We start from the raw sequence: 14,856 nt of genomic DNA, 5'->3' as shown, positions 1-14,856 counted from the left end.
CGTCCTCGGCGATATCCACAGGCTATTTTGTCGGGCTTGGGTCATAGCCCTCCTCGGCTTGGGCCTTCGGATTTTCCCCAGGTAGACGGGCTCGGCCCATAAATCATTTGGGCCCCACAATAGCCCCTCAAAACCCGGCTATCCAACCTCTTGGTTGGAAAGGGGGGTTTTGGCGATGCCAAACCTCTTCCTACGGCCCAATTAATTTGGCCTTTTAATAATGCTGGCGGCTCCTCATCTGTCCAAGAAACGCGCCGGTCTATGAGGCAGCCTTTTGATTTCGCGCTTGACGCGCTCGTATCGTTTGGGCATCCTAAAACGTGCTTTTAATGACCACTATTTACGAGACTGCTTTAATTCGGCGGTTTGTTTTGATGGGGTGGAGAAACGGAACCGGCATGTTCGTGTTGGCAGATTCCTTTGGATATCTGAACCTATTAAATGTCTCCCGCTCCCCCCTCAGTATAAGAAGGAAGGGCGGAGGTTATTGTTTTTGTAAATAATTCCTTCTCATCTTTCTGAGATTTGAAATATTTGGCCTCCCTCAGGGTTCATTTTACCGAATGGTTTACGCATTAAATCGTGATACACTTTACCATAACGACGAGCGATGCGAGAGCCAAAACCCTCTCATAAACGCCATGTTCCAATAAAGCTCATTATGGCTCAATCGGGACAGGGATGACGAAGACTCAAAATCAACCTCACCCTCCTTTCAGTCAAAATCCGAAGCAGGGACTCGTCACGTCAAACTTTCGGCGTGACTGAGTCGAGAACACCCATCATCAGTACCAACCGCTCTCCTATGAGCATACCTAGTATGGCTCCAGTGTGTTGGGAGTCAGGATCGAGGCAGGGACTAAGTGTCTCTACTTCTTCCCCTCTTCCTTCACTGGGGCTATTCTCCGTCTCCTTTTCTTAGTCTTCCCAGCACCAGTTCCACCCTGGTGCTTTCACTTCTCCCTCTTTTGCTCCTTTTTCTTTCCTTTCATCTCTTCTCTCTTCTTCTCCTCCTTCTTTACTCATGTCCTCCATCTTCTTCATTCATCTCCTCCATCTTCTTCATTGATTTCTTCCTTACTATTTCCTTCTCCGCCATTTCCTCCCAAAGAAGGTTCTTATCATAATATGAGCGGTATTGAGGCAAAGATTGGAGAGACTTTGAAGACGAGTTTAAAAGACGCCTGGGAGTTTACTTATCTGTACTACGGATGTAACCGTCGCTTAGGCAGTTCACATTTTGCATAGGCTCGTTCGAGCCCCTCTTTGTACATTGTAATAGTTTTTCGTATTAATAAAAATCGTTGTTATTTTATTTCGCATGTTTTGTCTCTATGCCTTTTTTTTTTTTTGGATCTACAAACGCTGCTCGGCACAATAATATAGCATCTAAATCAATGACGACTAAAACCAAAAGATTTGATAATAAAAAGATGTTACCATAACTTTAATAGAAATGCTTGGCATAATAAGGCCGATCAGTGAAGAGTCATACTTACCCCATGCTAGCCGAGGAGAAAAACGAAGGCTTGATGTCATGTATGGAACAACCATTTGAAGATATATCACCCACCAAATGAGCGGCCTTCTAATATGACTAAGTGCTGGGGCGTTCCACTCCCTTCCTTACACCTTAACTGGCCTTAACCTTTTATGGTGTTCAAGCCGTGGATGAAGTGACCTGACATTCTTACCAAGTAACCCATCTTACGAGATTCAAACCTTGTCTTATCCAAGTATTTGGTTTCCCCATTGGCAGGGATCCGAGGACCATACAAGGCCTTGGTTCTGTCCAAAACGTGTAATTTTTATAATTCTTTGTACTTGGTTTCCCCATAGGCTTGAGTCCGAGGACCATACAAGGCCTTGGTTCTGTCCAAAACTTGTAATTTTTATAATTCTTTGTACTTGGTTTCCCCATAGGCTTGAGTCCGAGGACCATACAAGGCCTTGGTTCTGTCCCTGGGCCCCTATGTTAAACGGGCCTGGTCCGCGAATTTACTGGGCCCACAAATTAAGAGGTGTCTCCATAACCTTTGATCACGCGGTACCTTTTGGCGTCCCAGTGTTCGAGGTGCACCTTCTCGAGACTCCTTTAGCCTCAGGGTTGCAGACGACGTTGGAAATCGAGCCAGAGACGTTTTGTCTGTAGCGTTCCTTGGGACGCTGCGCGAATTAAATGCCACCGGTTTACTTCTGGGTATAAATGGGATAGGGGATCACTTCACTTGCACATGAACTCTCCCGTTCCCTTCAGAACTATATTTCTTCCATATCCGCGATCCCTCTTTCTAGTGCCACTGCCCCAAAGCAAGATGTTTGAGGCTTGGATAGGGACGAAAGGTCTCCGTACGCTTCAGAGGCACCGAATCCTCAAGGTGATATGGTATGGACAAGGATGGCACAGATTTAAGCCAGTCCTCCATCTTGAGGGGAGGAAGATGGTATTCCTCCTTCTTTTAATCAAAACCCGAAGCAGGTTCTGGTCATGCCAGATTTTTGGTATGTCAGAAAAAGGAATTTCCGCCATCAGCACTGTCTACTTTGTGGTAGGCAGATTTTTGCGGGGGCTTCCCAACTTCCGGCTCCCTGCACCTTTTCTGTAGATGGTGTTAGCCTGAGGTCAGGTTCTTTTGCTGCCTGAGTTACGGGCGTGCAAAAGCATGGAGGAGGAATAAGGTCTCGAGGCAGAAGCCAACCTCTCCTCTGAACTGCCTCCTCGGCTTTATCTTCACTCTCTTGTATTCTTCGTTACTCACGTAGTTAGCTTCGATGTAGGTTTTGTTTCAGCTTTCCATTGTACACTGTACTGTTCTTTTGTCTTAATAAAATATGGGTCTATTTCTCTATACATATCTTTCTTCTCCGTAACCACTACTTTATGCATGAATATTAAATATGAGCTTGCCCTTAATGATATTCTAGGCAGAGAAACGCCTTAACACAGATTCCTACTAGTTTAGACTTACAAATATTATCAAGCGTAACAAGATTAATCATCAATAAATTAAACTCCTAGAACTAACCGGGATAACGGCTAAGTGCTGCGCGATGCGTGCTAGAGCGATGTCCGAGTACGATAAACTCTAGGTAATTCGTCCAAGAGGGTAGCCGAGTAGCGAGGGGCTTTGGTTGCGCTTTTGGATAATTTGTTGCGCCGTATCGCATCAATCCCTTTGATATTGGGGGATCAGAGGGTAGACCGGGGAATCCACGCAATCAAGGTATTAACCCATCTGTTAACGCGGAGCTCTCTTCGGATGAATTTTGAGGTTTATGTGCCATAGTTTTTTTTTAAAATAGTGGGTTCCCCATCCAGGTAGTTGGTTTCCCCTGAGGCTTGGGTCCGAGGACCATGCAATACCTTGGTTCTGTCCAAAACCTAGTTTTCATTACATCCAGGTAGTTGGTTTCCCCTGAGGCTTGGGTCCGAGGACCATGCAATGCCTTGGTTCTGTCCAAAACCTAGTTTTCATTACATCCAGGTAGTTGGTTTCCCCTGAGGCTTGGGTCCCAAACTAGTTTTCATTACATCCAGCAAGGACCATGCCCCTGTCCAAAACCTAGTTTTCATCATCCAGGTAGTTGGTTTCCCCTGAGGCTTGGGTCCGAGGACCATGCAATGCCTTGGTTCTGTCCAAAACCTAGTTTTCATCATCCAGGTAGTTGGTTTCCCCTGAGGCTTGGGTCCGAGGACCATGCAATGCCTTGGTTCTGTCCAAAACCTAGTTTTCATCATCCAGGTAGTTGGTTTCCCCTGAGGCTTGGGTCCGAGGACCATGCAATGCCTTGGTTCTGTCCAAAACCTAGTTTTCATCATCCAGGTAGTTGGTTTCCCCTGAGGCTTGGGTCCGAGGACCATGCAATGCCTTGGTTCTGTCCAAAACCTAGTTTTCATCATCCAGGTAGTTGGTTTCCCCTGAGACTTGAGTCCGGTGGACTATGCAATGCCTTGGTTCTGTCCAAAACCTAGTTTTCATCATCCAGGTAGTTGGTTTCCCCTGAGGCTTGAGTCCGGTGGACTATGCAATGCCTTGGTTCTGTCCAAAACCTAGTTTTCCCTTTGTGCAGGATCTTGGCTTTAGGGGAGTTAGCTCCTTAGCCAAGCCCCTAGAGTTTATCCATACGGTTAACGTTATCAAGTGCCTAGTTTGCTCTTTACGGGGGACCTTAGCTTTAAGGGAGTTAGCTCCTCAACCAAGCCCCTAATCAAGAAACGTAGTTCCTAACAGAACTTTATACTAGAACCCTATAACCAACGGTTAGATATAACGAAGAAACTCTATCAACCCACTTCCTATACCAACACACAAGCCCTTCCCACAGACGGCACCAATTGTAAGGACGCGATTCGTGGCGAACCGTAACAGTGTCGGGTTCGCACGTGAAAAGGCCCCCAACAATATCATTTGTAGAGCGTGGGTTTGGAGGGCTAGGCCTTGATCGATAGGAGGTGGGTTTTTCGCGGTGTCCGAACAAGTTTAAGTTTTCCTACACCTCTGGAGTCTTTCTCCTAGAGGTGGGCTGGGAAGCTCTGGTTTCTGGCCATTTTTCCCAACCCCCTTTTAGGTTACTTCTTTTTCCTTTTTATATTCGCCTGCGTTCATTGTCCGTCGTCCACGTATAGGGTCAACCTTTCCAAAATTGATACTTGTCCCATCAGCCCATATTCAAAGTCGTTGAGGGTGGTTGTAAAAGCCAAAGACTGCGGCTCTGTCAGGTTCAGAGCATTGAATGGCAGTGAGAGCAGCTTTCCCTGGATATTTTAGATCTTTCGTCCTGATTTCGGTCCTATACCGTTTTTACCCTTCCTTCAAGGGGGGGAACTTTGAGTCTGCCGAGGACTGAGCCGTCCTCGGCGATATCCACAGGCTATTTTGTCGGGCTTGGGCCATAACCCTCCTCGGCTTGGGCCTTCGGATTTTCCCCAGGTAGACGGGCCCGGCCCATAAATCATTTGGGCCCCACATAAATTAAGCCTAGTGATTTTAATTTGATTTTTTTTTTTCAAATTCTCTTTGGATTTCTTTTATATCATAGCTAGTGATATACAATCTTCTCTATATGTCTATATTCACTAAAAAAATAGAAGTATTTCTTTATCAAATTCTTTAAAGTTTAAACTTTTTTTAAAAGGAAAACATCTTGTTAAGTAAAAAAGGATATAGAAACAATGGTTTTTATCAAAAGAAAAACATACAAATCATATTTCAAAACTGATTAAAAATGATAATAGAAGTTCAAATGCTTTATTTAATAATTTATTATTCTTCATAAAAAATTTTGTATAAGCAATGAGATCTTGTAACATGCTAGACTCTAGAGCGTAATGCTATTTTCAGTTCAAAAATAAAAAATTTCAGGTGCAAAATTGTTCATGGTACCGTCTTTCAATTGTTACAATTGAATACTTTATAAGTTTCTAATAACAAAAATTATAACAATTCACACAAAAATTGTACTTGTATCTATCTAACGACTAAAAATAATTTGATATGAATCTTAGGTGGAATTTTAAATTTTAAAAAATGACTTATTCATGTGTAGATATCTTTAACAAATACAAAATAATACTTTTTTTTTTCTATATTTTTTTCATTGAAATACTAATTTGTACTATTCACAAATAGGACTCCATTACCTAGATTGGAGTCAAGCATTATATATGTTTGTGTGCATGCATGCATGCACAAGCATATACATGTCGTATGTTTATGCTAAATTTTGCCTCCCTTGGACTCGAATTTCTGCTTTATTATTGATTATGATTGATGCATAACTAAAAATGATGTAAGTGAAAGATATACACATTGAAGATAATGTTACTCTAATCACAATATGTTGTGTTTTTCATTGTGAAAAATGTTATATTTCTAGTATTATCCTTTTGAAATTGACTGCCCCTTTTGATGGAAGTTTTGAAAGGGTGATTTCATGAAACATTTAAGCAGGTTATTGTAATTTACCAAACTTTCCATGCTCTTAAGATAATTTCTTTTATAAGTAAGCAATGATTTAATTTAATGGAATAAACGCCAAAACCACATCAGATGTACATCTGATACCACACTACTTACAAATTGAAAGCTTCTATGCTAATCAATATACACATCCACAGACTCAATGCTCTAACTCAAACAGATACGAAACAAAAGAATGATGAGTACTTATAATTTGAGTTTATATCCAGGACAGAAATTGAAATCTCCCAAGAGCTGTTAATCCTGTTACATATATAGATGGTGTCTAGCTTGAGAATGAAGTTCCCCCATTCCATTATGTAATCATAAAGCTCTTACTCAACAAGTAATGGGTTCAAAATTTTGAGGGAATGCAATTTCAGCTGTATCATTATAGAGACATATAAACTAAACCTAACAATTGTTCCACAGAAAAATGCATACAAAAACCAAAGGTTGTAATGTTGGATTGATGATCTCCTAATTTCATGACTCGCATCTCAAACCAATGTGAACAAGCTCAACAACAATCCAGCAATAATAGTTGCTCCATATGCCAAGCTCAGCCTCTCTCCAGCACTTAATACCTGTACAGGAAATAGGCAACTTCCTTTGGAAGCATTTTGCTTAACAATCTCAGCTCGCCCGTTGAATTTGCATGCCTCAACACTTTGGTCTTGCATTTGGTAGTACATGTTAAAAGCATAAGACACGTTCCCACGGGCGTCCAAACTGTTGCATGTAGAGCCATAACCCAAGCTGCTGCAATCAGAGTTAGAACATGCATAATCAATTTCAGGAACTAATTCGGTTATGTTCTTAGTATCCTCTGTAAGCACACACCATTGAGAATCCATGTATTGGACCCCTTTTGCACCTACTGGCATCTTGTTATTATTTTTGCCACTAAAATCAATTGGAAACTTGGGCTGCCCATCATAGCGGAAAATCCCCCAGTGGCGCTCAAAGTCCCCAGGATCAATGCTCTTCATGTCCTCATCAAGAAGGCCAAAAAGGTAAGCTTCCATTTGGCCTGGCCTAAGTGGGGTTCCCTTTTTGTTAGCCATTCTCTTAAGGAACCCATCATAGAACCTTTTAGCCAATTTTGGGGTGGCATTTATGTTACCATCAGTAGGCCATCCAACTTCTCCTACCATGATTTTCAAGTCCCCAAAACCATTCTTTCTTAGTGCCCAAACAAGTGTATCAAAATTGGCATCAAACACATTCGTATATTGGATATTCTTGTCTTGAATTGGGCTGCCACCATCAAAGAAAGCAAAATCCATGGGGAAACTTGAGCTTTGATAAAGACTAAGGAAGGGATATATGTTAACCAAAAATGGGGCATCATTTTCGTCGAGGAATTTTACTATTTGGAGCATAACACTACGAACATCCTTGCGAAAGTTACCATCTGATGGTTTGTTTGAAGAAGCCTCATAGACATCAGCATTAAGGGGTACTGTGGCTTTGATTTTGCCGCGATAGCCAGCCTCATTCAGAGCCTTTTGAATGTTTTGTAATGCTGGGAATGTAGTCTTTAGATGAGTACCATTGTAACTCTTCAAGAATGGCTCGTTTCCAACACCAACATACCTGTAAAAGAACAAGAAATGTTTAATATATTCAGTAAGTATAAAAATAAAAAAAATTTCACTTTTTTTTTTTAACAGATACAATAAGATTAATTTGAAATCAACCGTATATTTCATGATAATTGTTATTTACCGCCAGGATAAAACACATTGTGACATCATGCATTAATTGTGTGAGAACAAACAAAAACCATATAGAAATTTTCAATAAAGTAAAAAAAGTAACATTCTTTGAGAGCAATATATAATATTCTAACCTGATATCAACATCATTAATTTGTTTGGTGACATTTTCTTTGACCCAATCTTTGGCTTTATCGTAGTCATTAGCGAGGCCTTTCAGCTGGTTATTAGGGATACCAACCATGACCTCAATCCCCGACCCGGCGAAAGCACTGACCGTCCAACCATCTGCATCGAAAAGCTTCGCTTGTTTGATCCCATTGTCCTTTAACATGCCAACCACAATGCTGGGGTTCAAAGGGTGCGATGACTGGGAACCCCAATTGACACCTATACCTTGTACAAGGTTGTTTGAGATCAACATTGCACAAAAAGTCCATGCAATGAACATGGCTGGTGCCATGTTAGTCACTTTTGGAATATTATTGATAGCAATATGGCTCTGGGGATGCTATAGCTATTGCATGCAACAGGGGGGGGGCTGGGGGCTTATGGAATTGGGGAAGAGGAATTGGTTCTTGGGGTCAAAAGACCATAAGAAGATTGGATGGCAATGATAAAGTTTAGAGAGAGAATGTGAGTTTTCTTAGGCCTTTGGGTGGTGTTAATTAGGCCTTTCTAACTTCCATAAAAAAAAAGTTCAGGATGTTAGTTAGACCAGATTTCTAATTTTAGTCAAGAGTAAGTAGAAATAACAAATTACAAAAGCAAATTATAGGCGTTGGGTCATTTTTAAATACACTCCCTCTATTGCATCAAATTTAAGTTATAAACTCATGGCATATTTTAAGTTATTAAAGGGTAGAATTCAGGTACAATTTCTTAAATACAAGACATTAGGTTTCTGCCAAAAGTCTTATAGCTAAATTGATACTTTTCTATGTATAAAGTACTTGGAATTCTAAGAGAGAAAGGGTTTGAATTGCGGAGTTAACAGCATGTTGTACTTATCTCTCAAAAAAAAAAAAAAAAGACATTAGGTTCCTCCATTTAATTCAAACACATAAGTGTATTTAATTTATTGTCATTCAAAAAACATAATATTGGTTGATGCAATCATTTGGTTGAACCGTCTGACTTTTGGCATTTACGACTAATGGAAAGCCGTCACTGCACCAATATTCTATTATAAGTTCATTTAAAATAAAAATTTTAATTAAATTATGTTCTCCATGCATGCAAACCCATGAAGTAAATATGAAATGAAATTAAATAATTTAAAAAAAAATTAGAAGCTATATATATATTTAGAATCTACTAAATATATAATATACTTATAACATAACAACATAACGTAACAAAGAAACCTCCTCAGCTAAAAATTGTAGTATATACTAATGATGAAGTTATCTATATATATCTAAAAGCTGAAATATAGTATTTATTATTGCTATACTTCTGTTGAGTCACATCAGCGACCATATCATCCACTTATTTTCTAAATTTTCATTTTCTCTTTTTAAACTTTTCTTTTCCCTATTCTCAAAAAAAAAAAAAATAAAAAATAAAAAATAAAACCCTCTTCTTCTCCTTATTAGTTCACACTTGCTATTACACTTTTTTCAACATTTCTCCTTCCTTTTTATTTCTTTATCTCCCCACTATTCAATACTTTACCATTACACTTCCTTCATTCTTTTTTCTTTCTTATATTTTGACTCTTCTTCTTCCCATTTTATTTTGTATAAATTTGATATCATTATTCTCATTTAGTCCATATTTTTTCACACAAAAACTGTGAGTAGTGTGTCTCTCTCTCTACTTTCTTTTGGTGGATTTTTTTTCTTTCTTATAACTCTAATTAAGATTGATGGTTTTTTTTAATATGTGTTTTGGTATTATGTTTTTTAAATTTTTCATCAAAAAGTCCTTTCTTTGCTTTTTATAGCTTTTGTTGAATTTTGGTTTAGGTTAATAATAATAATAATTTTTTTTGAAAATAGGAATTTGAGTTTATATCAAAACATAATCTACATGGCTATGAATTTGAATATGCCCAATTGCCCACTAATTATAAAGTCCATTTTTATTTCCTTTGGTTTTATTTTAATTTTGGTTAAGATAACATTGTAATTTTGTAATGAGTTTTATTTTATTCCTTAAAAGATGAGAAATTTGAATAATAAATGTGAATCTTATAAAGTCTAGTTGTATATTAGGCAAATATAATACACTAAAACAGAAGTTAGAAAAATACAGTTCACCTTAAGAAAATATTAATTAAACAAAAAAAAAAAAATAGAATGATATATTACACCTCATTATATAATATTTATATTCCCACACATCGAGTGGTTCTACAACTAATATATATAAAAACAGAAACTATGGGATACCATGCACATAAAGATGGAAATTTAAATGAGTCAAAGAACTAGGGATCATAGCCATTGCTAGTGGTGTGGCCAAGATATGATAAACAACAATGTGGCTAATAGATTGGAACTCCATGCCAACTGGGTCATTGGTAGGCTTGTACACGGTTCGGTTTGGTCAGTTTTTTAGGGATTTTTTGCACCACACCTATAAGGTGCGGTTTTCTCCCATAACTAACCGCACCTCTCCTATATAAGGAAAAAATCGGTGTGGTGCATTCCATTGGTTTGGTGCGGTTAGTTCAATTATGTGTATTTTGCTTTTAAAGAGAAAAAAAAAAAATCTTACACAATAGAATAACACCGTTTCACTTGAAGGATGACAGTGAGTTGAGTGTAAAAAAAACAAAAGTGTAAAACGACACAGTTTAAAAAATAAAGAAAGCTAGGCACAAGTCATTAAGGCCCTGTTTGGTACACCCACTCAAACACATATTTTTAGTTTTTAAACAACATTACACATATTTCTACACACTTTTTCACTCGCACATATTTCCACATATATTTTCAAACACATGTTTTTAGTTTTTATGTACATATACCAAATACTCTCTAATTGTTTTAAAAAGTGAAGGAGAAGACTGTGTTGGTCATTAATTGGTTTAAAAAATAGAAGTTTAAAAGGACAGTACTATTAAAGTATATTATAATATAATATAAATCTTGGCACAAGTTCTTCTTCTTCAAAAGCAAGTTGCAAACGTTTCTATCAAAAAGAAAATTAAGAAAAATAAAATAATGTAAAAAAATAAATTTTATAATAAAAAATGATTTAGTCTAACAAACTACGTCTACAATATAAAGCCCCTAATAACCGTATATTTATTGTATTAAACTATATATCATAAAATATTAAAGTCCAACCCAAAACCAATTGTACAGTGGCCCAACTACATTTTTTTTTTGTTGAGGAAAGTGGCCCAACTACATCTTTCTACATAAATGTCACTATTTACCTACCAATTAATTAGTCATAATTTCCTCCCAAAAAAAATGGTCACAATTTTCAAAAAAATAAATAAATAGTCACAAAAGTGTTGCAATGATAGACCACCATTTCAAAATATCTCTAAAAAGTTCAAATGGTACCTACCATTAGTTTCTTTACTAGAAATTAAGTTATGTGTGACTCCTTAAAATACCTACCAAGGGTCTTAAAATCGAGTACCTAAAGATACATATTAAAGAATAATAAATACTTAATTATGAATTATAATATATATTTTTTTAAAAAGAAAATATGTCTATAAATAATTTATTTGTGCAAAAAGTCATTGTGATTATGTGTTCTTATTAATTTTTTTATTTGAGCATATTTTGATTTTGATTTTGATTTTTTTTTTTTTCAAAAAGTATGAAAAAGTCATTTTTTAGAACAAAAAATGTCATTTAATGAAGTTCAAACTCCAAAGTCCAAACATGCAAAAAAAAAAAATACCCTTAGCCTAGCTATAAAGGGGAAAGAACCACATCACAACATTTCTCTCCTTGAAGAAGGAAAATACCTAAAGAACTAAAAATTACCTAAGCTCCACAACCTAAGATCACAGGCCCCCAAAAAAAAAAAAAAAAAAAAAAAAAAAGGACAAACATATACGTACTTTACAAAAGCTACAAATATGGCTGCCAATAAGTATTAAATTTCTAGCCTACAAGCTAACTATAAGGGCGTGGTTTTGGTTCTTGAGCCCAAAGGGTAGAAGGATTTAGGTCCAAAGAACCTAACACAATAAATTTGTAGAGAGTGGGCTCAAAAGTTAGGTCTCAATGGATCAGGCCATGCACACAATGAATCAAAGATATTAAGAAAGCAAAGGAGACAAGTTTAAAGCAAGGAAATCCTTCCTCGGCGAAGTCCGAGGAGAATAATTCTTGAATTTAGTTCTTTTGGACTTGGATACAATTTCAATTCTTGTTGCTATAGTGTGTTCTCTACAGATTTTTCAATCCCTTCTTCTTGGAGGGTCTCTTACATTATATAGCTCCCTTTAGATGATCCTGGCCCTCCATCTGTTGATCGTCCAGGCCACTACTTGAGTGCTTGACCTATCAGACACCTTCCCAAACCCCTTGTGAGTTGGGGCAGCTAAGGCAGCACTGTTCAAGGGTTTTCTCCACATAAATGAAGTCAAGACGTTTGGTGAGATGCATTAAATGTGGTGGCAGCCATCATCCCTTCAGTCATGTCAAGGTTAACCCCCTCCCCGAATTTTTTTCTCTATAGTATGATCTCCTCTAGTAACGTGCCACTGACGTGGCCTTACTGTCCGAGCGTGTGACCTCTTCGGTACGATAATGGACTCCTCGGCCATGGATATGATACGTGGCACAAGTACCTTGTTTAAATTCTTGTGCCCCATAATAGCCCCTCAGAGCTCCGGGTTTTTTTTTTTTTCCTCTTATCTAAGGAGAAAAATGGGGTTTTGACTTTGGAATATTAATTCCGCACGTTTCTTTGATTTCCACACGTGAAAGCGTCACTTCGCGTGCCTCGTAACCATTCTGGCACTTCGAAGTCTGCAATGTCTCATTAAATGCTCTAGGCGGCGATTTGTTCCCTACGTATTACGGTGAGATAGAGATCCTAAGATTGGCACTTCCCCTCAAATTTTGGGTGGGAAAACTCCCACCCAATTCTGCCTCCTATAAAAGGCGTCTGGGGGATTCATTTCTCTCACTTTACCAATTTTCGAACTCTCAAGACTTCCTAAATCTCCAAACTCTCAAGAAGCTTCTGAAGTGACTCTTGTCTTTATACTCATAAGTTTCTTTGTTCTTAGGTTACTTTCTCCTCGGCCAGTCTTCTTGCCCAGTCTATTTTTTATTTCTGCCTTCACATAAGTTACTCTCTTTTCTCCTTAGTCTGCCTAGATGGATAGGTTCACTCATTTAGTGGATTCCCTCGCTGGTGTGGAGGGGTTTAGAGCCTTGTACCACATTCCCCAGGGGCGTTTCCTTGCAGTACTGCCTTCCTGGTGAGTGGCTTACCCACAGAAGGGAAGGGGAGGTCGTTATTCTCATGATTGCCTTTATAGAAGGGGGGATGAGGCTACCATTGGGGAGGGTGACTAAGGACTTCCTGATAGCCCATAGGATCTGCCTTTACTAATGCGCGCCCCAACCTATTTGGAGTTTTGGGTAGCGTAGACGCTCTCAGCGAGTAAATGGGGTTGAACCTCACCTAGTATGACATCGTTTGGATGTACGAGTGCCATCTATTGGCAAACTCGGTCTACTACCTTAAGTCTAGGTCTTCAGTGGTTAGGCTCGTCTCGTGTCTTCCCAAGTCCAATAAGGGTATGAAGGATGACTACCTGATCGCTTTTGGTGAATGGCACGACGGTCTTCACTGCCCAACCCGAGAGAGAGAGCCAGGTGGGGTATCCTAGGTTTAGGTCTTTTAACAAGGGCACTAGTTCCTTAGTTTTGCCGCTCTCTCCTTCTTTTTTAGTATTTCGTTTCTTTTTTATTGAGGGCTTTACTGTTCTGAACGTGGTTTTGCTTCTCGGCTATTTTTGTAGATAAAAGGTACGGGAGCCCCAACATCAACTTCGTCAACATCGCGAACCTCAACAAAGTACTAAGGTCCGAGGTGTTTGTGAGCAATGATAGACAATTGCGAGCCGTCCACCTCATCCTCAATTTCCAGCCCTTATCCGACAAGTTCCAAGACGTGGGCTACGCAATCAAGGTAGGCGATCCTCAGCTAGCTAGGATAAAAGTCTCGGTGCCCGGATTTTTAGCTTAAGAGGATATTATGCCAGTTAAGTTACCCTCCCGTCGCTCTTTTTATGAAGCTGCAATCTTAAGAGAAGAGACAGTTTCGTCGCGGCTGTCACTCGAGATGGAGATAGAACAGTTCCATCTCAAGGAAGAGGGAGAGGAACATGGAGAGCATGTGGTTCAAGTCTCGGACTCAAAGGATAAGCTTGATAGATTTTCAAGTGTTCACACCCCCAGCCTCGTCGTCGCACGAATAGACAACAACTCTGAGGAAAAAGGAGAGGAGATAGCCCTGAATAGGAAGAAAGACCTACATGAGCTTCTTGCGAATAGGGCTAAGGGGCCGGCATAGAAGGACACCTCAAGGTCCCAACCTTTTCCTGTTCTTCCCCCTCTCCTCCTCCTACAATTAACTTGCTCCCCATGACCAACCTGAAGAAGAAAAGGAAGGAAAAGAAGGTAGCCGAGGAAGGGGAGGTAGTCCACCAAAAAGAGCCCAAGCAGCAAAAGATGGCCAAGGGCTAAGGGCGGGCCTCCTCGTTGAGAGCAAGGAGGACCAGAATATGGTCGAGGTGCGCCACCAAAACCTCGCATGGAACCCTTGGCTGGAGATGGACGAGACGGCTATTCCATGAAACTCCACAGGGAGTTCCAGAAAAGGCACGCCCACTATTTGGCCGAGGCCCTAGAGCAGCCCCTCCTTTTACCAAAGGATATGGCTACTTTGAAGAACATGAGGCAACCAGACTTCTTTCTATCCCTAAAAAGGGATCTAGCCCTGGTAAGTTCCTCGGCATGCCTTGCTGACATTATGTTGGGTTATCTTCCTTTTTTTTAATAACGTGCTCGTCTATCGTTTCTGTGTAGGCCATCCAGGAGGTGTTCACAGCTAAGGAATGGGTGAAAGACGCCCGAAACGAGGCTAGGGCCGAGGCCAACCTTCGCGCCGAAACTAGCAAGGCCTTGTGCGCAGCTGAGCAAAAGAATTAAAAGCTTATTGCGCAGCTTACCGCTAAG

The 14,856-nt window shown here is 39.5% G+C and overlaps 1 protein-coding gene across 1 annotated transcript; it reads right to left on the bottom strand.

The window, feature by feature from the left end:
* Positions 1-6,146: 6,146 nt before the first annotated feature.
* On the bottom strand, positions 6,147-8,212 carry LOC115950678 (glucan endo-1,3-beta-glucosidase 8-like). Its single transcript, XM_031067902.1, has 2 exons — positions 7,816-8,212; positions 6,147-7,559 (listed from the first exon to the last, which is right to left on the bottom strand). Exons 1-2 carry the CDS (start codon positions 8,142-8,144, stop codon positions 6,461-6,463), a joined length of 1,428 nt encoding a protein of 475 aa, XP_030923762.1. The 5' UTR covers positions 8,145-8,212; the 3' UTR covers positions 6,147-6,460.
* Between the last annotated feature and the right edge of the window lie 6,644 nt (positions 8,213-14,856).

The sequence above is a fragment of the Quercus lobata genome, chromosome 6, assembly GCF_001633185.2.
Source record: "Quercus lobata isolate SW786 chromosome 6, ValleyOak3.0 Primary Assembly, whole genome shotgun sequence".
Lineage (NCBI taxonomy): Eukaryota > Viridiplantae > Streptophyta > Magnoliopsida > Fagales > Fagaceae > Quercus > Quercus lobata.
Note: the sequence above shows the minus strand (reverse complement) of the source record. Positions and strands in the feature narration are given on the sequence as shown.